Here is a 25904-nt window from a genome sequence, read left to right on the forward strand (position 1 = left end):
CCCACCACTATCCTATTCTGCAAACAAGTACATCACGCTTCTCACTACCATCTGGAAGGACAAACATCTTGGCAAATCGAAAATGGTGGAATTTTCGCTAGCTACTGCAGCGAACTTCATTGACGAGAACGACGAGTTCGACGAAGAGCCAGGGGAAGTGATCGAGTCTGCTCCGCCGCTGAAGGTGGGCGAGGAGAGAGAAATCAGGTGCAGCAACGCCACTAGCCTTAAAAAGAAGCTCCTCAAGTGTGGCGATGATTGGGAGAGCCCGGAATTAGGCGATGAAGTCACTGGTATTCCCACTTCATATCCACTAGAATTTTTATTTATTTTTTTAAATTCTCACTTCACCTCTTCATTCATTCATTCATTCATTCTAGATTTTAGTTAAATTCTCTCTCGCTTTCTCTTTTTCTTTCTCTCTTCTCACGGTCTGTGTGCGTTTGAGTTGCAGTTCACTACGTGGGTAGTCTACTTGATGGAACCAAATTTGCATCAACTAGGGGCGATGATCAGCCCTTAACTTTCAAGCTTGGCCAAGGTGAGTTCTAGCTCTATCTATAGCCTTTTTTTCCCCTGCATTTCTGGTTTTGGACTGATATATCTTCTCTTTAGGTATTTCAGAAATGTTCTTAGAATCAGAGTAAGTGATAAATATCTAAATACAAACTCAAATCAACAATTTTATGCTCTGTTAGCTATTGTAGGAAATAATAATCAGAAAATAAAAAGAATTTCGGGTAATAGAGTAGTTTAGATTACTGCCTGCCATTGATTCAAAATTTTGACTATCTCAATGCTATGGGATAACTGTGTAAGAGTGTGGTAATGCTTCTTAAACAAAGTTGAAGTGAAGCAAATTGAGTTGTTCATTTCACTTTTATCACTTTTCTACTTTGTATTTTGAGTTTTGAGAATTGAGTGAAAGAGTATTGCTCTTGCTGTATTATTGGTTTATTTACATGAAAATAGTGGTTGGTTAGGTAAACTTGTTACTGGCTTAGATCATGGGATTATTACAATGAGAAAAGGTGAAAAAGCCTTGTTCACTTTGCCTCCGGAACTGGCGTTTGGAGCAACAGGCAGTGATGGTGTTCCGCCAAATGCTGCAACTCTGTTTGAAGTAGAACTCATCTCATGGATCACAGTGGTAGATGTTTGCAAGGATGGTGGTATTATCAAGAGGATTATGGAGAAGGGAGACCTGACTGGGATTACTGGGCCTCCTGGTGATTTAGATGAAGTTTTAGGTACTCAAATACTTATGTGTATACCCCAATTACCTCCTTTCCTTTTTGTAGGAAAAAACATACTTTTTTTTAATATTATATCTTGTAGCCTTTAGCATCTCCTTATTGAGTTGCAATTTGCATATGTTTTCTTACGAGTCTTTCAATTTATGAGACAGTAAGGTACACTGCAATGACATTTGATGGTGCTATTGTTTCAAAAACAGCTGAAGAGGGAGTAGAATTTTACATCAAAGATGGTACCTTGATACATTTGATTTTTTATTCTGGAGGATGAATGTTCAACTACCTTTATCTAAGGATGTATGATGTATGTTCTGCTCTTTTATTACCCGTTTCTTTCTTTTAGGTCATTTTTGCAAAGCATTACCTAAAGCAATCAAGACAATGAAAAGGGGGGAGAGAGTCAATTTAATTGTCCAGCCTCAGTGTATGCTCACTGACTCTGTTCTTTTCCTTAACTTGATAATTGCTTGACTAATAATTCTATTTCAGTAACAGGGAGATGCTTTTCTGCCTTTTTTTTTGGGAACTAATAAGCTTCATTATATTTATTCAAATGATGATTTAAAAAAAAAAACTATTTTGTAATTGGAGCATGTATAATAATCAAGCATGTAATAATACATCTAGACTCTTCAAACATACTATACAAGAGTATATTTTGTTGGTTTGTATGCATAACTGTTCTGCGGCAATTAACTATATAGCTTGTAGAAGAAGCCTCTGACTGAAGTATGTCGATTTTAAATGATATGTACCAGACAAAGATTGCTGTTCTATGCGTCTATGGTCGAAAATAGAAATTGCATTCTCTAATTTTGACATGAAATGTATGCACATGTGGTCTAGAGGGCCTACTCTATCAGTACGAGACTTACTGCAGTAATTCCAGAATGAATATCTTCTGTGTAAACATGTGCATGTGTGTTTCTATGTAAGAATCATTCTACAGGATTCTTCCTGTAACTTTCAGGAGTTTGTCTTTCCATAATTTTACCTTTCTTCAGATGCCTTTGGGGATAGGGATAAGGATTCTACCAGTGGCTTCCCTTTGGTTCCCCCCGATTCTGTTCTGAGCATTGATCTGGAGTTGGTATCCTTCAAGCCTGTGATAGATGTGACTGGTAATTTAGGAGTTTTAAAGAAGATTTTGAAAGAAGGGGAAGGCGCTCACACTGCAAATGAAGGCGCAGCTGTTAGTAGTAAGTGTTTGGCACTTCTACCATGTTTTCCATTTCTATTGGGATTGCAATGACATGTCTCATAACAAATGCAAATTGCTCAAAAACTACTTGGCAGCAATTTGATCCAAAAATATTATTTGAATTGGAATTTGACATAGTTCACTGAATATAATATATTTGACCCAAAAATATTACTTGAATTGGAATTTGAGATAGTTCGCTGAGTAGGGCAATATTATACGGAGTAAATAAGAATGTAGACTTGCACTGTATAATGCAAATCCTTCTACCCATGAATAGGCAGCTATTGAGTTGTGATTTGTCAAATTGTCAAGTCTCTTTTTCAAACTTTGGTTTAATGCATCTTCTTGCTGTGATGTGTTTTGACTTATTCTCAAACTTCTCAATTTACTGTTCAATGTTCAGTTAGGTATTCAGGTTTGCTCGAGGATGGCACTTTATTTGAGAAAAAAGGTTTGGATGGAGGGAAGCCCTTGGAGTTTACAACTGATGAAGGTTTGTATATTAAAAAAATATCAAAATGAATTCTTCTATCTTTGCTTAGAGAATGAATATCAGATGAAGAAAATGCCACATGCAATTATGCAAAATATATCCCACACTTCCTCCCTTGGAAATAAAAGGATTTTTTTTTTTTTTCTATTTTTAGTCCCTTGACTATTATGCCCCTGCCATATTAATCCCCAAGTATTAATTGCCACATTTGGTGCATGACTTTGATTTTTTGCCACATTTAGTCCTAACCAATTATCCGGCATGACTTGCTGGAATTGGGCTGATATCGGTTACCAGAGTTTTTTGAAGGGGAAAAATTGTGCTTCCATTATCTACCCAGCTTCATCCTCAGGTCTTCACCATCACACTAGATACCAAGACAGTGCTGCTAGCCCCATCCTCATCCTCTATTTATCCTCTTAAACCCTAGCAAAGTTGATGACCAAACGGAATGAGAACACAAGAGAAATGGTGAAGTCTATGAGATCTAAGAGGGAGAAGAGGCTGAGAGCCATAGGAAGAGAGACTGTCTGCGGATCTTATCACCTAAAAGAAGAGGCTGCCAAGCTTTGCAAATCCTGTGAAAACCTTCCACATTCTTAGTTTGCTGAAGTGGAGAAGATATTGGAAAAGAGAGACGAGGGCGAGAAGCCGATAATGTTGAGTATTTGGTGAAATGGCAGGATGGAGAGGATGGCGAGTGGTGAAGGCTAGGCTAATAGTTTCAGTGGGTGTTGCTACTGCTTCGTATCCTGTTGGTATCTTCCATGGAGGTTTGAGAAAATTGTCATTCTGATTGGGAATTCTCAGCAGTGAACTTCCCTTCTAACATTGGGTTTTCAAGATTGAATCTTTAAAAAAAAAAACATAAAAGCTTTTTCTGCCTTTTTTATCAGATAAGGAGAAAATATTTGATAAAATATCAGACATTGAACTTGTTTACATCTTCCATTATTTATAAGAGTTGCAAAGTAGACTTATAATTGTTTGAATGATGTGAGCTCTCTGGATTTTTCCCGAGGTTTATTCCATACAATTGCCTTGTGCTTATGCCTGACATTGCCATCCTTCTCGGTGACCACAAGCTTGTAATTTATGTTGACAACGACTTAACTCTCCCTTTGACCATGCTTTTGAGTTATAGATTGGGTTTATCTGCTTTGTTCTAGGCAGTAAGGTGATCTTTCTGATTTCCACCACCTTGGGGGCTTTGGGAAGTGGATTATATCAGTTGGTAATATCAATAGCCTTTCTTTGAAGTGGATATAACAACCTATTAGGGGTGATTGTCCCAGAGTTTTCTCTATGCTCTAATGGGTTTACTACTAGAAGAATTCCTCTAGATTTGGCCAACTTACCAATCTATAGGAGTTGATTGTTTAGGGAAATAGCCTTTTGGTAAGATCCCATCATCACTTCTTGAGGTGAAATGGGCTTCTAGTTGCCGACAAGTTGATCTGCCTGGCTACCCATGTGGCAAAAGCGTTGAAAAGAGTGTGGTTGCCACCACAAAAGAGGAGTATTGAGGAGACAAATTGTGAACACACTTTTGGTGGCTTGAACTAATTAATCTTGGCCCCACTTCTTCCAACTTATTGGTATGCCACGGTGATAGTGTAAATTGGACCAGGGGTAGCATTTATAAAGGTAGTGAACAAGCAAAACGACGCTTAGTCAATCAGTGGGGCTGGTCGATCGGTCTGCCGGGTGGAGTGGCGGACAACTGAAAGGATTAAGGCTTTGTTGTGTTATGGAATAGAAGATGATTACACGTGGAGTAATGTTACAATGTAGTGAATATGAGAGTTGAGGGGAAGACCCCTCTATTTATACTAAGGAAGTCGGCTAAGACATTTAATGCTTTAGACGCAAGTGGCTTGACGTGGTGTGCTCCTATTTGTTTAGCCGATCGGTTGCCCTCCAGCTATGCGTAGTCTGATTACACTAGGCAGTAGATCCATCATTCGTGCACATCGTCAACTGCCCTTCCTGCAGGCTACCAGGCTCAAGTGGGTCTTCTTTACTTGTAGTTCAAGCTAGACTCTCCAATTCCCCAAGCGGAGCACAAAACAAGGTGAGGTGCCCCACTGGGTGGTCCCAGGCCGGGTGATTCCACGAGTAGTCCTAGAGCATATTTACCATCACGAGTCTCCCACTTCTTAAATAGTCGACGACTTCAAGAAGTGAGAGATATATATTTTTTCTTGCATAGCAGTTGTCCATTTTTGTTTTTATCAATCCGATTGGTTTTTTCACGTCACGTCTCTCCTCTCCGACCGGGGCGTCGTACACTTCAACCGGGTACCCCAATCACGACTGGGTAGTCTAATCATGACCGGGCACTCCAATCTTTGTCAAACATTTGTTATCGCAGCCTCAATCGGTTGGCCTTCATCTGCCTGGCTAAACGAAGTCCGCCTATGAGTGCCTCATACTCTACCTCGTTATTGGTGGGTAGGAATATGAAAATAAGGGCTTGGTAAACCTTGAAGCCTTCAAGGGTTGTGAGTACGATTCCCCATCCACATCCTTTCTTGCTAGATGACCCATCAATGGAGGCTTCCCACTAAGGCTTCTCCAGTGGGGTCAGCCGGTCGGGCTCTGGGTCTCACGCAGTGCATTCAACAATAAAATCAGCTAATGCTTGGCTTTTGATGGTGGGGCGCGGTTTGTACTCGATTGTGAATTGGGTTAGTTGTGAACTGAATGTGGCAAAATAAATACTTGGGGACCAAATGTAGCAAGGGCATAATAGTTGACAAAAAGCAGAAAAAAAAAAAGTTGAAATAAAAAGAGAAGAAGAGTATGAGGTGTTAGTTGTGGCTAAATTTGATGCCGGAACATATGCATTTATTCTGTGGATTGCTTGAGAAGACATAACACACTTAGCAGTTACTCCGTATAAAGGTTTTTGTGAGCTTTTTTATAAAGGTCAAAGCCTCAACTTAGCAGTTATTACTTATTAGACACAAATGTAAATGATATAATTTCTTGTTATTATTCTAATTCTTTTCTGTTTATTGTAGAACAAGTTGTTAGTGGATTAGACCGAGCAGTTACAACAATGAAGAAGGGCGAGCTTGCAATTGTGACAGTAAAGCCTGACTATGGGTTTGGAAGCGATGAAGTGAAGTGTGACTTTGCAACAGTTCCTCCTTTTTCAACCATTGTTTTTGAAGTAGAAATGTTAGATTTCAAAAGGGTAATCTTCTATACCTTGGTGGTGCAAATCCCTTAGGGGGTGGCAAATACTTGTGTGCCGTTGGCTACATACATCCTACCAACAATGTTCACATCACAATACACAAGTGTTCATGCTGGTACCCTAATGTTTGGCTGGTATAATAATCTTAACATTCGTTTATTACCATCTAAAAATATATCACCTGAACATTAACATATTCTCATATGAACATTAATGTATTTCATTCCGAACATCGTCAATTCGTTACTAGGGTGCATGTAGTTTTACTGGGGTGTGTGCAAGTACTACTGGTAGAAGGTTATGTCTCTAGACCAGAAAAAACAAGTTTATACCAATAAACAAGGTTTGGTTCTTTATGGGATATTTATGGTTCTCCTTGGGCTTTGACTGAATTGAAAGTAATTTTTGGTTACAGGAGAAGGCACCTTGGGAAATTAGTAGTCATGAGAGAATTGAAGTAGCCAGTAGAAAGAAGGAAGAAGGAAATGCACTCTTCAAAATTGGCAAGTATCAAAGAGCATTGAAAAGATATGATAAGGTACTGAAGAATTAATTTTCTAGACATTGAATTTCTGTGGCTCCTGTCAGTTTGGCTCTTATTAATCAGCCTGTGCTTAACATTTATCTAGGCTGTGGACTTTGTTAGTGAAGATGGTCCCTTTGGAGATGATGATCAGAACATGATCAAATCATTGCGAGTATCGTGCTGGTTGAATGGTGCAGCTTGTTGTCTCAAATTGGATGATTTTGAGGGAGCCATCAAACAATGTTCAATGGTATATTATTTAATATCATGTTTTCTGCTTTACTTTTCTCATTCAACAGAAAAAGTTTGTTCTTTTAATCTTCCAAATTCGAGTGAAAGGTTCTTTTGCTTTTAGTGTTAATATTATCAATGCACATATTCCACCTAAAAATGTTGCCGTCAAACCAGACTTGAGGAGGATTCCCTCTTCTTCTTCTTCTTCTACTTTTTTTTTTTTTTTTTTTAACATTAATTTTTTTTTTAAAAAAAATAAAATCTCTTTTTCCTTGTACAATGTGCTTGTTTGGCCCATATAGCTTAATCTATGAAGTTGGATAAGAAGCAAAGAGCCTCTCTTTCCAGTACCTCCAAAGTTGAGGCTTCTCAGAAATGTCTATTTTCCAAGACGTTCCGGCTGAGACGAACAAGCACAATATCTTTGGCTTCTTATTCTAGTAACCTTTAGGGGCAATCTTTTACAGCACTGAAGGAAGATTTACACTCTGCTTATGACTTATAGGTCCTTAGTATTGAGTGGTCAAATGTGAAGGCTCTGTATAGGCGAGCACAAGCTTATATGAAGACAAATGACCTGCACTTGGCTGAATTGGACATCAAGAGATCGCTGGAAATTGATCCTCAGAATAGGTAATGCAACCAAATGTTGAATTTTACTCTGCTATAAGCCTATAACTTGACCTTTATGACTATTAATTGATCCATAACATTTTATTACCATCTATTTCGCTTATATCTTTAATAAAGACGACATTTCTGGTTTAAATGAAATCCTCAGGGAGGTGAAACTAATGCAGAAGAATTTGAAACAACTTCAAGTTGAAAGCAACAAGAGAGATGCAAACCTCTACACAACAATGTTTGCGCGCATGCTGAATGAAAATTCTCCAGCTACCAAGGTCAGTTTTATTCAAAATCTATCACTTTTTCTCAGTAACCCAAATAATTCTTCCCACAAGGAGTCAAAAGGAAAACAAGAATATGGCATTAAGTCCATCAATGCACTAGCCATGTAGAATTGAATGACTGAGCTTATTAGCACTCATTTTATTCATTGGCCAATATAAAGCACCTTGTGTTTTCAATATCTTAAATTTGACAGAGATTAAAAGCTGGGACAAATGAGGATAAAACCGAGGACGATATTATGGCTATGGAAGTGGACAAGGATCCAGTAAATTCAAATCCAACCCCTCCCAGGGAATAGAATCTTGTTTTCTAGTTGTGCAATCTTCTTTGTGTGTATGTAACTATATATTTTTCTCTATAGCAATGGAGGGTGTTCAATTTTAATCCAATAGGAAATTGCTACAATAATATCTCTCATCTCTCCTTCCTTTTATGTCTCCATAAATAAAATAGTGGAGCTTGTGAATTTCACTGTTATATTTTGCACATTAAAATCTCTACCATCAATATTTCTTTGATTTACAAGAAAGCTCCAAGTTGGTCTAGGCCAGCTTAAACTAAGAAGGTTAATAGACCGTTCTTATAGCAAATTGAATCATGAAATATGTATGCATGGTGACCATGACTTTACACTTCCATTCTAATCGACTCAAGCGTGGATAAGATCGTTAAATTATTCTATTGTTGATGACTGACGCCATTGGATGGTCAATGACCAAGTTGCAGGGTAGGTTATCTAAACTTAAACTGTATAACGTTTTGTTAGGGATAATATAATGTAATTATAATTAATATATTCTTGACTACATTATTTAGTTTATGCGTTGTCCATTTGTAGTTACACAAGATCCTATTCAAATCAGATGACATTTGCGACATTTAAAGTATGAATTAAATTACACATGCATTTTTCCAAAATCATTTGTATTTTTTTTATTTGTTTGTTATTATTAATTAATATATGTTTTTTAAGGGTGGAGGTCATACTGCTGCAGAATACAAAGTTGAGGAGTGCTTTCATATGTTCAAAAGATGGTTAGCTCATCATCCCTTGTGATATTAGGGGAAGAGGGAGAGAGTTAGAGACCATACAAATAAAAATAAAAATAAAAATTCTCAATAAAAGATTAAATGTCATTGCAATTAGTAGCAAAATTATAATCAATGTTCAATAATTGAAAACATACTACATTAATTACTTCAGTTTGGAATTATTTTGTTAAGTGCATATGATATTTCTAGTGCAGTTTATCTTTCTTGTTTAGTCTACATACTATTACATAAGAGTATAATTTGTTCATTACATACTTTGAAGTAATGACTACAAATTTTTTATTCTGTCCTAAAAAAAATGAAATGTAATAATCTAGCTAAGAATGTGGCCTCAGACAATAAAGTGTTGGTTATATCCTCCCAGATGCTCAGTTAGGTCGGGACATGAAGCCCTTGGAGTTGAGAGGATTCAACCAAGAAAGTACAATTTTTTTTTAAATTTTCTCGAATATCAATCAAGAATAAAACTTGAATTTTGTGATTTATGTGACACAGTTTTTTTGAAATGCTAAGATTTTTATATGAAATTAATTAAATAGGCCTTATCCCTTTCAATAAATAAATAAATAGGCCTTAGCCATTGTCAAACTGGCAAAAATAAATTACTTACTCTTTTATTACCGTGGCCGGCCGGCCTCCCTCGTCCAAGACCAAAATATATATTCTCCATCGGACACGACAGACAATATTGCCATATACTCCGTAACTGTTTATGGTTGAGGACTTGAGTTCAAACTTCAAAGGACGACATGAAGAAACCATCTTCCCATCATTCCCTTTGTTTCTGTATTATACTTATTCTGCAACTGTTTCCTGCCGGTGTTCTTTCCGACGACGATCACTCTACCGTCGTCGAGTTTCTCCCCGGCTTCCATGGACGTCTTCCCTTTATACTCCACACTGGGTGGGTACGCTCATCCCTCAGCTCATCTTCCTTTCATCATATCATATCTGTCTTTTAACTAATATGATTTATCTTTTGTGAGACAATTTCATATAAATTTTTATGTAACATGGAGTAATAATATTCCATGTATTGAGTTACAATATATGATGTTGCAAACAGGTACATCGGAGTGGGTAAAAATGAAGAAGTGCAATTATTTTATTACTTTGTTAAGTCTGAATCGAATCCGAACAATGATCCTCTGATTCTTTGGCTCACTGGTGGACCAGGGTGTTCATCTATAAGTGGGCTTTTATACGAGTTAGGTATGTAGTATACATTGTTTAATATAATTTTTTTGATTTATTGGATTGTTCGCAACTGCTACAAGAATATGTGTGAAACTTGCATTGTGACCCTGGCCAACAAGGGATCAGAAAGAGGTAAATAAATTTAAGTTGTTCGTGGCTGACGGACTCAAATTAAGAGTAAACATATACCAGACCAATTTAATTAGAGTTTTGGGTGTAAAATTTTTTATCTAATTAGTTTATGCATGTATAGGGCCGTTAGAATTTGAGGACAAACAATATAACGGGAGTCTGCCAACGTTGCTATTGGCTCCACACTCGATGACCAAGGTGACTGCCTGGAAACAACACCTATATATACTCATGTATAAAGATATACATATTGTTTATGGCATTACTTTGGTTAGTTAGTTTGAAGTTAATATTTTGAGCTATTATTTGGAATAGAGTAATTAATTTTGGAATTCTTTTTTTGAAAATTTTGAAAATTTTAGGTTGCCAGCATAATATATTTGGACCAACCAGCAAATACTGGATTTTCGTATGCAACGACTCCGAATGCAACCACATATACCGATTTGCAAGCGTGCGACCACGTTTATGAATTTTTGCAAAAGGTGTTTGATGCAATATTCTAATATAAAAAAAATGTTTTCAAAATGTTTTCTCCCTAATATATTAATTGTTTTAAGTTAATTTGTTTTGTAGTGGTTTTCTAATAATCCGGACTTCATATCAAATTCGCTATATATTGCTGGAGATTCTTATTCTGGAATTACTGTTCCAATCATATTTCAATTAATACTTAGTGGTATGGATACAAATACATATATATAGAGCATATATTCTAGTTTCAAAAAGCATTGAATTGAAGGGTCCTTCTCTTACAAACTTGCAGGAAATGAAGCTGGCAACAAGCCAATGATGAATCTTAAGGTTTGAATGAATAGTTTTCTTTACTCCTCTAGGAAGACAAATAAATTTCCTACCTTAAATATCTTGATTTAATTCTAACTACAACGATATGGTACATTAAAGTCCAAAGTAAAACGTGATTAAAGTATTATTAATCAGGTAATTAAGTACATCTATATATCTTTTTAGGGATATTCACTGGGCAATCCCAAAACATTTCCTGGCGAAGTTAATTACTCAATTCCATTTGCACATGGAATGGGGCTCATCTCCACTGAACTCTACACGGTTAGCATCATCTTCATTCTTCAGTAATTATACTGATAAATCATTCACTTAATTAAGCTAATTATTTTCTTAATCAATTAATAGTTAGTATACATATAAATCAAAGCCCATATATGCATGCTCAAAATTTCTTTGTACATATACAGTCGCTTGCAGAGAATTGTAAAGAAGAATATGAAGACATAGGCTGGAGGAATGAATTGTGCTCTCAAAACTATCAGGTGTTCAAGCAGGTTTGCTAATTAATTATATTTCTTTTTTCCCCATATTTGTTAACTTTATATATGTAAAATAATAAAATAAATTAAAAGATAATACAAATTCATGTGGTTTGGTTCATAGATGATTGATGGGATTAATGATCAGCACATTCTAGAGCCCTCTTGTGGATCAGAAAGTGCATTGATAAACCCAGGCGACAACTTTTCTGGTAAACGAAGGTCACTTGAAGAGAATTTTATGTCTTCCAACAATGACTCATGGTGTCGCGTAAGTTGTCTCAAAATTTTCTCATATATATATATATATATATATATGTATGGTAGGGTTCCAGTGAGACCACTTGCTTAGGTAAGATCGTGAGATCACATCTTGTGCATCCATGTAATGCTTTTTAATGGTCTAGATTGATTGACACACACACTTCGTTCGCACACATTTAATCACCGTTCGCACACACTTCAACTTGGAATTTTAATCAATCTAGACCATTAAAAAATTTTGAGATCAAATCTTGTACATCAATCATCGTTCGTACACATTTAATCACCCTTTGCACACATTTAATCACCATCCGCACACACTTAATCATCATTCGCACACATTTTATTACCGTTCGCACACACTTCAACTTAGCATCTTAAATCAATCTAGACCATTAAATTATTAAATGGATGCACAAGATCTTATCTCACGATCTTATCTAAACAAGTGATCTCATATGATCCTATCTCTCTCTCTCTATATATATATATATAGACACACACACAAGTTACACTAAAATTTATTTTTCTTAAAATTTGGATGTCGAACTTGAATCTTATTTGAAATTTCTTAGGTTGATTATCGTAAACTCTCAAATTATTGGGCAAATGATCCAAAAGTCCAAGAAGCATTGCACGTCCGAAAGGTTTGAGAACTACATATATTAACATTCTATATATACCTATGGAGTGGATTAGATAAAAATATAGCTTCTTGCATTGTGAATGTGTATTGTGTAATACTACCAAGTGCATTTGATGATATGTAACATCGTATCGAATACATATGCAATTGAAGAATATATGCACATTGCAGTTTTGCTCAGTGCACTTTTAGAGTTTATATGATTTTTTAGTACACTTTTACATATCATCATATGCATATTATAATTTTACTCAGTATACTTTTGTATTTGCACTTTTTACATAAAGATATGTTACTACTTAATCGGTCCCTACCAATGTAGTGCCAAATCATTTTGCATGATATGATATTGATTTAATTTCTTGTTCTATTTAACTTTGATCAGGGATCTATTGGACAATGGTTGAGATGTAGGCAAAGCATTTCAATATGGACCTATAGAATCACTTTGATGGATACAATACAATATCATGTAAATATTAGTCGTAAAGGTTATAGGTCACTAATATATAGGTAAGTAATTAGAAATCATTTGTTTTAGTGTTACTAATCAACTATTCAAATAAATAATAATTAAATCTATTTTTTAATGAGTGGTACAGTGGTGATCACGACATGTGTGTTCCATTCCAATCAACGGAAGCATGGATTAAATCTTTGAAGTATGCTATTATTGATGAGTGGAGACCGTGGATTGTAAATAGTCAAGTTGCTGGGTATTTATATATCATCTGAATTAAACTACTTAATTTGTTGGTGTTGTTTCTTCTGTGTTTTGAATTGAATGCTAAATTGGCTTCGTTTTGTTACTAATTAATCGCAAGTTACACAAGGTCTTACTCCAACCAAATGACATTTGCAACCTTAAAAGTAAGTTATCTCCATAGACTATGTTCTATGTACACATACAATTTTAATTGGTTTTTATAGCTTTACCCCTTGTTTTGTTTACTTACAGGGAGCGGGGCATGTAGCCTTCGAATATAAGCGAGAGGAAAGTGTCGCCATGCTAACAAGATGGTTATCTTACCAACCTTTGTAAAATAGAAACTCAGTTTAATCTGTGATCACTTATCAATCGTAACTGTAATTTTTCCTCCATCACCGAAAAAAGAAAAAATAAATAAAGCAACCATGATGGCCCCTTGCAGGCCGTAGGATGCTTGATGGAATGACATGTGACTTTCTAAGCATTGACGGAACCACCCTGGGGGCAGTGGGGGCAGCTACCCCCACTCACCCCACCCCCACCCCATATATAGCCTTTGTATGTATATACGTATATATAGTATGTGTTTTATATATAAATATATAAAAACAGATGAAAGTTAACAATTGATAAGCTTGCAGAGTTGGTAGGTGTGTGGTTTTATTTAAACTTTTCAGTTGTATACGTACATATTGCTTTTTTAATATATATATTTTCAGTTGTATACGTACATATTGCTTTTTTAATATATATATATTAATGATAAGATGTATAATTATAATGTGTTATATATATATATTAATGATAAGATGTATAATTATAATGTGTTTTCTATTTGAATTATTTTATCAAATTAATTATATTTTATATAGAGTTATGAATATGCTTTCTTTGCAGCTTTTCAATTGTATACGTACATATTGCTTTTTTAATATATATATTAATGATAAGATGTATAATTATAATGTGTTTTCTATTTGAATTATTTTATCAAATTAATTATATTTTATATAGAGTTATGAATATTTTTATAAAGTTTTGATGTGTTTTATTTTCCGTCTATATCAAACAATATTTATAATGTATTTTGTAATTTAAGAATTTATTCCTATTTGATATTTGAACCTTGTGGCACTCGATTTATACTCCCATATGGAAAAGAGTGAGTTCGAGCCTCAGTGGAGGCGACTGTTGATGACTCTTTGTGCTTCAATAGGTTGAGATGTAACAGAGTCAGTAGTACTCAAAAACCATTTTGAATTTAATTACCTTTGCTTCTTCACCCCCTCAACCGAAATCCTGGATACGTCACTGTTTCTAAGTGCTTTATGTGTGTTTATGAGAGTTGTTTATTTGTATATATTTTGCTATACTTTGTCTTTCAATAATTGTACTTTAAATTGGCAGACATTTTCAACTAAACTTTGATTTCACAAGCTCACTATATAATCTCCACAAAAACTAATTAATTTAATATATATATATATATATATATATATATATATATATATATATATACACACACACACACACACACAAATAAATAAATAAGAAATATAAAAAAACAATATCATAATAACACTACAAATTTATAGAGATCATACATATTAGATTATATATTTATTATTATATATATTTTAAATTTCGGTTAATTCGGTTAAATGAAGTTTCGAATTGAATTCATCGTTAACCGAAATTTTTAAAAATCTTTAAACATTAATCGAACCGAAAAAGTTTGGTTAAAAAACAGTTAACCGAAAATTAATCGAAATTTGCACACTTAAGTTAGGGACGAAAAATGCAACGTAATGATAACTAAGGGATGGAATTTACAATTTAGTATAACTCAGGGGCGAAAAGTGCAATGCCAATGATAACTTATGGACGAAAAGTGAGTATGACAAAAACTTAGAGACGAATTCTACAATTATCCTATAATTTTGGGACGACGAAAAATGTAATTTTTCTTATTTTTTATCTAAATAGGTTTTAATGTGTTATTATTATAAATAGTAAGGGTTAATATGCAAATATTTATACCCGTTTTTAACCAAAAAAACCCGTGGAGAATCTGGTTCAAATACATCTCTTAAACCCTACTTTCTCTTTCTCTATTCCACCGTTTCCTCAAGACTTCTTTCAGACTGCGAACCCTTTCCTTCTTCCTCTCAGCCGAGATGCTATTCCCCGAGCTGTATCGGGGCCACGTTGAGTATGAATGGCGACCATCGCCGGTGGTAGCCCTAGCCACCAGCGCCGACAACTTCCAGGTCGCCGCCGCTCGCGAGGACGGCTCTCTTGAAATATGGCTGGTCTCTCCCGGCTCCGTTGGCTGGCACTGTCAACTTGTACTGATACTTTTCTTTTATTTCCTTTTTATTTTCTAAAAAAAATACGTAGTTTTGCTCTGGATTTGATGTATTGAGCTGTTATTTGCATAGAGAATACATGGAAATCCTAATTCAAGGATTTCGTCGTTGGTTTGGTGCCGGCCGGGGTCAAGAGGCTCGCCGTCAGGAAGGTTGTTCTCGTCGAGTATTGATGGATCAGTTTCAGAGTGGGATTTATTTGATTTGAGACAGAAGGTTACCTTCGTTGCCATTTAGTGATTTAGATTGTAGCCATTTTTGAATGAATATTTTATATTAGATATGCAAAGTATGCAAATGTTAACAAAATATAAAGATCCAATTTTGCTTGTGTATTTATATAACCTCCATTTAATAATATTTTGTTTTACAGTTTAGTTTAGTTTAATAATATAGGTCATTGTTTATTAGCCTATATTTCTCTGTAATTTTTAGCCCAGCATTTATTTTTTCACCAATTATTTATATTTATAATCTGTAGACTTGCATGCCATTTTTATGTCTATAGCTTTCATCTCCAAGATTAACTAAATTGTTTTGTAGCACACATAAAAGCTTGCCTAAGAAAACACTATGGAGTTTAGATTTTTTTCAAGTTTGGCATTTTGAATTATTTGAATTATTTAAATTATGGACTTGATATTTCTCCACTAGTTTGTTGTATCTAATATTGTTTTGTATGACTTTCTGCAGGTTGTTCTTGATTCTATAGGCGTATCTATATGGCAGATGGCTTCACAACCCTGCACTAGTCAGCAAGATAAACCAGATTCAATACAGTATGAAAATGGCAATGCCAGTGAGAGTGAGGACAGTGAGGATGATGACAACTCTGTTGAGCTTTATGAAGAAGAAGATCGTGTTAATGAAGAAAGTCAAATAGCTTTTGCATGTGATGATGGATGTGTCCGAATTTATAGTGCTTCTAGCTTAGAGGAATTAACGCACAAGAAATCATTGCCAAGGATCAGCGGTGAGACAGCTACCTGCATAGACTGTTGAGATGCTCTGTTTTTTTTTTCTCCTTAGGGTTTATGAAAGAAACTTTACTTACTTTTGCAGGGAGAACATTAAGTGTCACTTGGAGTCCTGAAGGAAATAGGATATTTTCTGGGAGTAGTGATGGGTATGTTTTTTTACTATTAAACATGAGCATTTTTTAAAGCATGGTTCTGTTCAAGATGTCTACTTTTCAAGTTTATGAGAATGAGTTGATATTTTGCAGGTTGATAAGGTGTTGGGATGCAAAGTTAGGTCATGAAATCTATAGGATTACAGTTGGTCTTGGAGGTTTGGGTAGTGGAACTGAACTTTGCATATGGTCCTTACTTGCTCTGAGGTAATCCTGGATAGCTATCCTGCCCAATTCTTTGTCCTTAATTCTCCCTCCTTTCTTGTGCATAAAAGGGATAATAAAGGATGCATGAAAGAACACTGTTTTTGGATGTGGATTTCTTTTTCTGTGTTGCTTCTGATGTTACCCTGACATATTCAGGTGTGGAACCCTTGTAAGTGCTGATAGTACTGGCAGTGTTCAGTTCTGGGACACCCAGCATGGAACACTTCTGCAGGCACATTCTTATCATAAGGGGGATGTGAATGCTTTGGCAGCCTCTCCCAGCCACAACAGGGTATTTTCTGCTGGCTCAGATGGTCAGGTATATGTATCACACACCACCCTATGGTCAAGTATACCATTTAGTGCTTTTGAGTTGCAGTTCATCTGTTTGACTTCTAAATTGAACACAGTATTGCATTGGGAAAATGAATTTGCCTATTTTAGTGTTAGAAGGTCAAGTTAAGTGTTACACACTTCTTTGAGTGTTGAGCTGAATACTGCAAGAATGTGAAACCCTCGCACTATGTCTTTAGTCAAAACTCAAGTTTGCAAAATTTTAGAGATAATTTTTCTTCTGAAGTCACAAGTTTTCTTCACCTTCACTCATCTTCTCTTTGAATGTTGACATCAAATTTCATAGCGCCAGCGATATTTTCCCTTCACGATATACCCAGTTATTCTTCATTTCTTCTTACTACAGCCATACACCTAGTTGCTGCTACATGTCACATGTTGCATTTCTCTTACATAGTGCTAACTTGCATTGTTCTCCAGTGAGGTTAATTTTGTAAAGTCTATCACACATTGAGGTATAATTGCTGCTGACAGTTAAGTTGATTTCATAGGTTATCCTCTACAAGCTCTCTACTGATGGAAATGAGACTGATGAAGTAAATATTTCCCCTGTAGTGATCAAGAAGTGGGCTTATGTTGGTTATGTTAGGGCTCATACACACGATGTGAGGGCCTTGACAATTGCTGTTCCCATTAGTCGTGAAGGTTCATTTATATTGCTCTGCTTTTTCTGAATCCTTTTTTTCTGGTACTCGTGAAGGTTCATTTATATTAGTTTATGTATTCTTACTTTTAACAGACACATTGCCTGAAGAAAAGGTGAAGAGGCGTCGTGGTAAGGCGAAGCCCCTTGATTTTAGTTACCATAAGTGGGCACATATAGGTGTGCCAATGCTTATCTCAGGCAGTGATGACACTAAGCTTTTTGCATATTCGGCAAAGGAGTTTACCAAGTTTTCTCCACATGATATTTGTCCGGCACCACAGAGGCCATCTATACAGCTTGTAACCAACACTATTTTCAACCGTACTTCATTGCTCTTGATTCAGGATTCATATCGGATAGATATTTTTAGCGTTGGTGTAAGAAATGGTGTTGTCTCCAATAGTGGATCTAACCCATCTGGTGGGGCTGCAAAAACAGATGTAGTTGTTCGGATTAAGTGCCAGGCTTCTCGGAAGATCACATGTAGCTCTATTTCTCCTTCAGGCGAATTCTTGGCTTACTCTGACCATGTTAATCCCAGACTTCTCCAACTTAACCGAACTGGCACTGGGACACATACATGGAAAGTGAATAAACGAAAGCTTCCTTTGGAATTACCATTTGCTCATTCCATGGTATTCAGTTCTGATTCTTCACAACTGATGATTGCAGGGTGTGACAGAAGGATATATGTGAGTCCTTGCTTTACATTTTTTTTGTTTAAATTTGATTTTTTTAAAAAAATTCTTTTTTGCCTGTCCTATGAATCTTGATGGACACATTTAATTTGTTTTTAAGTATTTTAAATTTTTTCCCTTGAGTAATCAAAGCTTAAACAACCTGACATTACCCACCCTTGTCAAATCTTTATCAAAACAGGACTTGGAAAAGAATAAAGCTGCTTGGTTTCTCAAATATTTTTGGGAGAAATAGGGTTCTCATTTGCTTGATTGTATGCTGTCTTTTACTTTTATATCAAAGTGATGGTTTTTTGTTAAGACCTTAATTAAGATGCTTAAAAAATCAATAAAATACCTGGAATTTGACCTTTTTAAGTTGGACTGTTGTATTGAATTTGGATTTCAGGTACTCTTATCTCCATTTTTCTCTTAGATTCACCTGAGGTTTTGCTTAGACAGCTTATTAGTGTTTGGTCATATCTGAACATGTTTTTTTGAAGCCTTCACTCTAAATGGCTGCAGGTTGTTGATGTGGGAAATTTGGAAATTGTTCATGTATTCACACCTTGCAGGAAAGATTATGATGAAGAGTTGCCACCTACTGAGCCTCCGATAACCAAAATGTTCACCAGTAGTGATGGGCAGTGGCTAGCTGCTATCAATTGCTTTGGTGATGTGTACATATTCAATCTAGAAATACAGAGGTGAGCAACGTGATACGCATTCAATTTTTTTTTTGAATAGCTCATTGGGAAACAAAGATCTGATATACTATCAGTCGGCCTGTGATCATGTGTTCTTGAGACTTGTGTGGATACCTCACCAAGTGATCTATTAATCAAATTAACTTTGGGAATAAGTAAAAATGTTTGTTTTAAAGAAAATATTCCTTGACCGCCTTCAAACTCCTAGTCTTCTTTTCAGAATTTTTACTTATTAGTTAATTTCTTTGCTTTACGTTATATCCTCCATTGGACCACAGGTGAGCACTGTGGCTGTAAATAATTATGGGGTTAATGACTATGATTTTTTTGTGTGCATCAGGCAACACTGGTGCATATCAAGGCTGGATGGATCATCAGTTACAGCTGGTGGATTTACCCCCCGAAATAGCAATGTCCTTATATTATCAACATCTTCAAACCAGGTTTATGCATTTGATGTGGAAGCCAAACAACTGGGAGAATGGTCCATGCGGCATACATTTTCTCTTCCAAAAAGTTATCAGGAGTTTCCTGGAGAGGTGATTGGCCTGTCTTTTCCGCCATCAGCCAACTCCTCCACTGTTATTGTCTACAGTCCAAGGTATTTGATGTCACTGTTTATGTTTGTTGGCAAATATTTTATCTGCTTGCTTTACCTTCATATTGTTATTTCATTTACCATCTTCTTGAGCATCACGTTCGCGTTTTGAGATTCAAACTCTGTTGGGGTATCACGTTTTTTGTTGAACTTCATTTCTGTTTATTGAAAAAATTGTGGAGGTAGTCCCAATTGAATTTTTTAATAATGCACAATGCATTTCTTGTATAAGCACCTTGTGTGGATATAGTTAAAAAGAAGGTTAATGTATGATTTTGTAGGTCAATGTGTGCGATTGACTTTGGGGTGCCGGTTGAAGTGGACGATGCTGACCTGGCAAACAGTCAGGAGTTGCTGTTACGGAAGATACAGGGCACCCCTCTGAATGGAAAATTGAAGCGAAAGTTGAAAGGAACGGAGTTAGAGAAGAGTCATCAACATTACGGTAGAAAGAATTTTATATTTGGTGAATTCCGAGATCCTGTTTTATTTCTTGGACATCTATCAAAAAGTTCTGTCTTGGTCATAGACAAACGATGGATTGATGTGGTTAAAACATTCGAAGCACCGCCTGTTCACAGACATATTTTTGGCACATAGTTGCAACAATACGGGCGGTGGTTCTCTAATGAGGGAAACAAAGTACCTTTACTCTCAGCTCTTATTCTTTTGTCTGTTGGGGGTGTTAGGTGAAGGCATTTTTCTTTTTTTTTACAAAGCCATGTTGTGTAATGTATTTTTCTTCGTTAACATCTGAAATCAAATTTTTGAGTTCAATATAATTCTTTTGATTTGCAGGTTATCTGCACTGCAAATTATTTAGATTTTATGCAATATATATACATTAATTTTGCTCAAAGTTAGGTCATCTGTTTGAGTCAATAATGTTTAGATGAATTATAGAAGGAATTTATTATAAAAATGAGTAATTTTCTATAGTGTAGATCGACATGGGTGTAAGTTATTAAGTTACTTTGTATTATCTTTTGTTATACTAACTATTGTTCTATAGAAAAATTAATAAATATGAATGTTCTATAATCATTAGAACATCATTCATTGGCATGATGCTTGCTTGCTGGTTTCTATGAACCACGAATTCATGCCATTGGCTAAGGTATAGTACCCTTCAAAAGCTATGGGGTCTAAAGGTCTAAAAGATAGAATTTCTGCATTATGGTATGGTGATATTGACATTAGAATCCAGCCAAAGTTCAATTATTAAACCTAGATTGAATGATGATTCGAGTGGCATCTCAACATCTACGTTAGATTGACCTCTTGCATTTAACAGTGCAAGTTGTTCGAATAGATTTGACAGAAACTGTATAAATTGTTCACATGTCAATATCAAATGATTTTATTGAGGTTTTTATCGTAACCAAGCGTAATGGTATACACTTGTCAGATAGTGAGACTGATTGTTCGAACAGAGACAAGAATCTGCCATAGTAATTTACGAGTACGTTGGCCATAGTAAGCATAGTGATATAAATATGCTTGTCATATAGTGAGATTGATTGGTTTAATAAAGACAAAAGTTTGCTATAATAATTCAAGAATTTCACTGATATTATATTACTTTGTGGATCAAAGGTATGTCGAGAATAGCTATTATCAAAGTCGTTTGACGCTTCAATATCCACTCATTACATTTAAGGTTGAATAAGGTTACAACTTACAAGGGTTCAATTGCTCGCCAAATTGTTCAAATATCAAATGATCTTGTAATCTAACAATTTGAAACCTATTTAGTGCTTCGCATTGTATTGTAACTGCATGCTTGGCCAGCATGAATAAATTATTTATTTATGAAGATTTTATTTTGTCCAATCTAGTACGGCCTTAGACACGCAGAATTTTGAAGTTATATCATTGACTGAAGTCTACCATACGCATGATGGATCCATATTATATACCCTCTCATTAACATATTATGAACCTTCCGAACTATTCTAACATTGCTCTAAGTTCAAAATAGGAAAAATTTCATTTTTAATCTTATGAGGCTTTGACTATTGGGATGTTATTAATTGCAGTCAATGAGTTTTAAAATTATTAATTTAGAAAACGTAACTATTCAATTTTTTTGGTGAAAAATAACCAAAAAATTTTAATCTTAAAATATAATTAGGACAATTTAATCTTTTTCTTCCCCTCTTCTCTTTCTTCTCCATTTCTCCTCCTCTTTCTTCTCCATTTCTCCATTTCTCCTCTTCTCTTTCTTCTTAATTTCACGGCTTATACCCTACCACAGCCAATATCACATGGTTAAAGTGGACTACCTTTCTCCCACACATAGTAGTAGGAGCCATTTCATGGAACACAAAGCAAAAAGAGAAATTACAGTAACGAATGGCAACTAAAATACCATTTGATTGCAATCTGTTCGGAGGTGAAAGGATGATCGTGAGAAGATTCCGGCGCCGAAGGATCATCCTCATAGATGACGGTTCGAAATGGGGTTAGTTGTTGTCCTCCACCGGCTTCGCTTCTGCACTGGTGCAATTCTGAGAATCATTCTCCTCCTCTTCGCGGTTCACAGAAACCCTAAAGCTTAGCAATCGAACAACCAATTGATTTACCTCTATGCGTAGAACAGCTCAGAGCTCGGCTCGTCTGGGAGAAAAATATTTTCCGGCGGATCGGAGAAGAAAGAGTAGAGCAGAAGAAAAAAGATTAAATTCTCCTTATTATTTTATGGATACTTTTTACGGATAATTTGATTGAAGGGATTGAAATTGAGAAAAATTGAATAGCTACAGTACTAAATTAAAAGTTTTGAAACTCCTGGATTGATATTAACAACACTCAATAATTACAGTATCAAAAATGAAATTTTCTCTTCATAATATGTGAAAGTATGCATTTATTACAATTTTATTTTAAATTCATAAATCATAATATTTGAATTGTAGATAAATAAATTGAAAGTATGTAATTTGTTAATTGTAAATAAATAAGTTGAACCATGATTGATAGTGTGTATGGTGAACATTGTTCCACCATATAATGACTCTTGTAGAATGACAATTGTAATTGGTCCTTGCAGAGTTGACTGTCTTGTCAATATCATTTGCTCACTATTGGTCCCTTGTTTTCTCAGGTCTTTGTTGGATGTCCGCTTTAACTCAAATGATATCAATTAAGTATTTTGTAAAGGTTAAAAAGTCACATGCAAAATTAGAAAACATAGATTATAAATTTTGTGCTACTTTGAAACATCCAAAAAGTTATATTTACAATGTGATTTTAAACCATTATAGAAGTTATTATATTAACGTGAAAAATAACTTATCACAAAAAAAAAAAAAATTGATTTATGAGTTTAAGGTAGTGGCCTGGCAAACCTCCTCCCTCATACCTTTTAATATTTTGATGGAAGATACGTCGGGACTTTTGAGGCTAAGGCGTGTGTCGAAGTTGGGGAGTTAAGTTTGTTGATAGATGCTGTTTTATTTAATTAATTCAGGATAGTATTAGCAATTTGTAGGTAGTTAATAATATGAAAAATTATAGCAGTGATGGCATATTATATATTATTTCTACTTATTAGCATTCTCGATTTAAACCGGTCAACTATGAACAACCTAGATTATGGATTATGGTTTACCTCATTGTGATTTTTTTTTTTTGGCTAGATTTACAAGGCATACCTTACTTAGAGCTCATATTCGGACAATAGTTACGAGCTTTTTTGTAAAAAAAAAAAATAGTGCGAAAATAGTTAAAATAATATTGTTAGATGACAAATGGAAGAATACATGTAGAAAAACAACTCCCACATGCATAAAGATGATTACAATAATTACTCTTTCATGCTATATATTAATACAACTACTACACATAAATTTTGTACTTGTGACTAACATTATATTGCTCGCACACATATGTAACACATGCCTGCATTATTACATTTTAAAATTATTCTTTTCAATACAAACCATATAACATAATGCAAAACTCATATATACCACACATATTTTATACATCTACTTTCATTACACGTACTCTAAACTGTTACTAGCTAGGTTCAATTATTAAATTGGAATAGAGTTCACAAACTCCATAGATGCACAGTCTTTTTGTTTCTTTTCAATCACTATCAGTGGCACATGATCGAACCAAATTGGATATATTTACCAACTTACCTTTTACACAATTTTGTAGCTGCAAATCGAAAATGTGAAACAGGAAAAATATTAATGATTAAGTGTTGTTGCAGTCTTCGGTGTATTAGGATTGAGAATTAATTCGTAGCTGTCCTGTGTTAGCCAGTCGAAAGCGACTAGTCCCCAGCAAATCGCTTTTAAGGCAGTGTCTCGCATACATCACAGAATTTCTTCCTTTTCCTTTCTAGTCGCTAGCCTATAGCAAACATAGTCTGAACAAAGACATTTTCTACTCCTAGAACCTAACAGAGACAAATTCACGGTTACTATTTGAGGGTGTGCAGTGAGTTGTAATATAACCCTAGTCGGCAAAGGACCACAAAGAAATAAATTAACCAGCCTAGGTTACTTATAACTGATCGACTCAAACCAAGAAGGCCCGGCCCATAGGCCACTGCTGTCGGGAGTAACTTTGTGATTATTAAGCTAATTCAACAGCCTGAAAACTCGGGAGGTGTGACATATACTAGAGACAGCAGTATTTAATTTGGTAGTACATTGAGCTGAGAGAGATTGTCAAGTAGTGTGAAAGCTTCAATGAGTGAAGACTATGTTCATAGCATCAGGCTATCTATGATGAGGTCTCAATAACTCTTTGCAATCAACGTAACGGCACATGAAAACGGGCCCCTTTTGTCACTTTCAATAGCATGTTTACTACCAAGCATACTCTTGACTTGAACCTCATCTGTCATATACACTGTGCACCTCAACGTGCAACTTGCCTGCAACAACTAACAGTACAAACTACTGTCACAATACACTCTCCCCCGTAACGGTTAACGACCCAAAGTGATTGACCTCGACCCCTGTTAATTCACATTAATTAATACCCCCATCCCCCCTCCATGCATCTTCAATTCATCAACTTAAACCTGTCAAAACCCATTATAAATTTCCAGGTGATATGATCTGGGCTTATGTATATCAACTTGAATAGATATAATGATATAATGCATGCCCTTTTGGGGGGATGGTGCAGTCAGACCTAATTAGCCTCGTACGACCAAAGATTCTTTCCATAGATTATGCAAACAGGACGCAAAAGTTTTCCTTAAATTTTTGTTTGAGAGTAGCAAAGTTGTCTGTAAAGTGAGGTGGTTATTCTTTATTGTCACTGCATTATTGCTTTTCCAGACAGCTTGCTACTTGTTTATACGCACTGTACTTCAAATCCTTACATTCTTGCTTCCATGTGTTTTTTCACCAATAAACTAACCACAGCACTGCCATGTTTTAATTCATCTGCAGATTATCAGATAATCACCATCATTATATATTGTTCTTAACAAATTAAAACATCCTTAATTAATTGCAGATTAAACATGGTACACTTGTCTTCTGCCGCAGTACGTGTTCAGTGTTTTTGCTTCTACGTGTGCACACACACGTGTGTGTGCAATCAATTATTGACGCCATTGGATTAAATAAACAATATATATATGTGGATGTTTGTTATTATCACAATAATAGAGACAAGGGTTTGTGTCAGCATTGGGCTAGGGTTTGACTTTTAACGGAAGAAATAAAATCAGATCAATTCAATGCTTCACTTTGGTAAGTAAGGATTTTAGGAAAATGACCCTTGCCCTAACTTTAACATACAATTTTTCTGGTTAATGTTAAATCGTTTCATATCAAATCGTTTCGGATCTTATTATAAATATAATCATTTTTTTTTTGGTGTTCATAGAGTGTATATATAATTTCTATGATTCATTATTATGAGTTAATCATTATACCATATATACATACACTCTATGATTTAAATTTTTTTGGGCACAAATTATTGTCACAGCTGGAGGAATTGTCCTCTTCTTAAATCCCAGTTCATTCCCCAAGTTTATTATGGGTGGGATTTCCAGTATGATAATAATAATTCATGAAACCGACCTTCCACTTGAAAAGTCCAAAGAAATCCC

At 35.3% G+C, this 25904-nt stretch overlaps 3 protein-coding genes across 6 annotated transcripts; all 3 read left to right on the plus strand.

Moving 5' to 3' along the window:
- The first annotated feature begins 27 nt into the window (after positions 1-27).
- LOC116022150 (peptidyl-prolyl cis-trans isomerase FKBP62-like) lies at positions 28-8324 on the plus strand. 3 transcript variants are annotated; one of them, XM_031262738.1, is made up of 13 exons: positions 28-293; positions 455-541; positions 984-1250; positions 1409-1489; positions 1600-1680; positions 2261-2455; positions 2864-2953; positions 5980-6155; positions 6574-6696; positions 6788-6934; positions 7424-7551; positions 7700-7820; positions 8024-8324. In XM_031262738.1, exons 1-13 carry the CDS (start codon positions 83-85, stop codon positions 8126-8128), a joined length of 1812 nt encoding a protein of 603 aa, XP_031118598.1. In that variant the 5' UTR covers positions 28-82; the 3' UTR covers positions 8129-8324. The 3 variants fall into 3 exon arrangements, with proteins under 3 accessions (XP_031118598.1, XP_031118608.1, XP_031118616.1); XM_031262748.1 differs by lacking the exon at positions 28-293 and having other exon boundaries at positions 475-541; positions 973-1250; XM_031262756.1 differs by lacking the exons at positions 28-293; positions 455-541 and adding an exon at positions 633-643 and having other exon boundaries at positions 973-1250.
- A 1182-nt stretch (positions 8325-9506) lies between these two features.
- LOC116022331 (serine carboxypeptidase-like 11) lies at positions 9507-13661 on the plus strand. 2 transcript variants are annotated; one of them, XM_031262990.1, is made up of 14 exons: positions 9507-9787; positions 9950-10095; positions 10334-10410; positions 10575-10697; positions 10789-10891; positions 10979-11016; positions 11185-11283; positions 11430-11516; positions 11626-11772; positions 12341-12412; positions 12797-12924; positions 13014-13127; positions 13236-13281; positions 13370-13661. In XM_031262990.1, the coding sequence occupies exons 1-14, from the start codon at positions 9633-9635 to the stop codon at positions 13451-13453; spliced, it is 1419 nt and encodes a 472-aa protein (XP_031118850.1). In that variant the 5' UTR covers positions 9507-9632; the 3' UTR covers positions 13454-13661. The 2 variants fall into 2 exon arrangements, with proteins under 2 accessions (XP_031118850.1, XP_031118860.1); XM_031263000.1 differs by having other exon boundaries at positions 11430-11504.
- Positions 13662-15213: 1552 nt separating this feature from the next.
- Positions 15214-20637, plus strand: LOC116022004 (WD repeat-containing protein PCN-like). Its single transcript, XM_031262547.1, has 11 exons — positions 15214-15468; positions 15562-15705; positions 16183-16462; positions 16552-16615; positions 16715-16828; positions 16985-17147; positions 17674-17827; positions 17922-18520; positions 19031-19212; positions 19553-19813; positions 20092-20637. Exons 1-11 carry the CDS (start codon positions 15298-15300, stop codon positions 20408-20410), a joined length of 2451 nt encoding a protein of 816 aa, XP_031118407.1. The 5' UTR covers positions 15214-15297; the 3' UTR covers positions 20411-20637.
- Positions 20638-25904: the final 5267 nt, after the last annotated feature.

This window comes from Ipomoea triloba, chromosome 1, assembly GCF_003576645.1.
Source record: "Ipomoea triloba cultivar NCNSP0323 chromosome 1, ASM357664v1".
In the NCBI taxonomy this organism is placed as follows: domain Eukaryota; kingdom Viridiplantae; phylum Streptophyta; class Magnoliopsida; order Solanales; family Convolvulaceae; genus Ipomoea; species Ipomoea triloba.

Excerpts from the sequence above, each read along its gene's own strand:
- LOC116022150 (XM_031262738.1), top strand. The coding sequence starts at position 83 with ATGGTGGAATTTTCGCTAGCTACTGCAGCGAACTTCATTGACGAGAAC. Across the intron at positions 6,156-6,573 it reads AAATGTTAGATTTCAAAAGG|GAGAAGGCACCTTGGGAAAT; the intron begins GTAATCTTCTAT and ends TTTTGGTTACAG. Across the intron at positions 6,935-7,423 it reads CCATCAAACAATGTTCAATG|GTCCTTAGTATTGAGTGGTC; the intron begins GTATATTATTTA and ends TATGACTTATAG.
- LOC116022331 (XM_031262990.1), top strand. The coding sequence starts at position 9,633 with ATGAAGAAACCATCTTCCCATCATTCCCTTTGTTTCTGTATTATACTT. Across the intron at positions 11,284-11,429 it reads TCTCCACTGAACTCTACACG|TCGCTTGCAGAGAATTGTAA; the intron begins GTTAGCATCATC and ends GTACATATACAG. Across the intron at positions 13,128-13,235 it reads GTAAATAGTCAAGTTGCTGG|TTACACAAGGTCTTACTCCA; the intron begins GTATTTATATAT and ends ATTAATCGCAAG.
- LOC116022004 (XM_031262547.1), top strand. The coding sequence starts at position 15,298 with ATGCTATTCCCCGAGCTGTATCGGGGCCACGTTGAGTATGAATGGCGA. Across the intron at positions 18,521-19,030 it reads GGTGTGACAGAAGGATATAT|GTTGTTGATGTGGGAAATTT; the intron begins GTGAGTCCTTGC and ends AAATGGCTGCAG. Across the intron at positions 19,213-19,552 it reads TTCAATCTAGAAATACAGAG|GCAACACTGGTGCATATCAA; the intron begins GTGAGCAACGTG and ends TGTGTGCATCAG.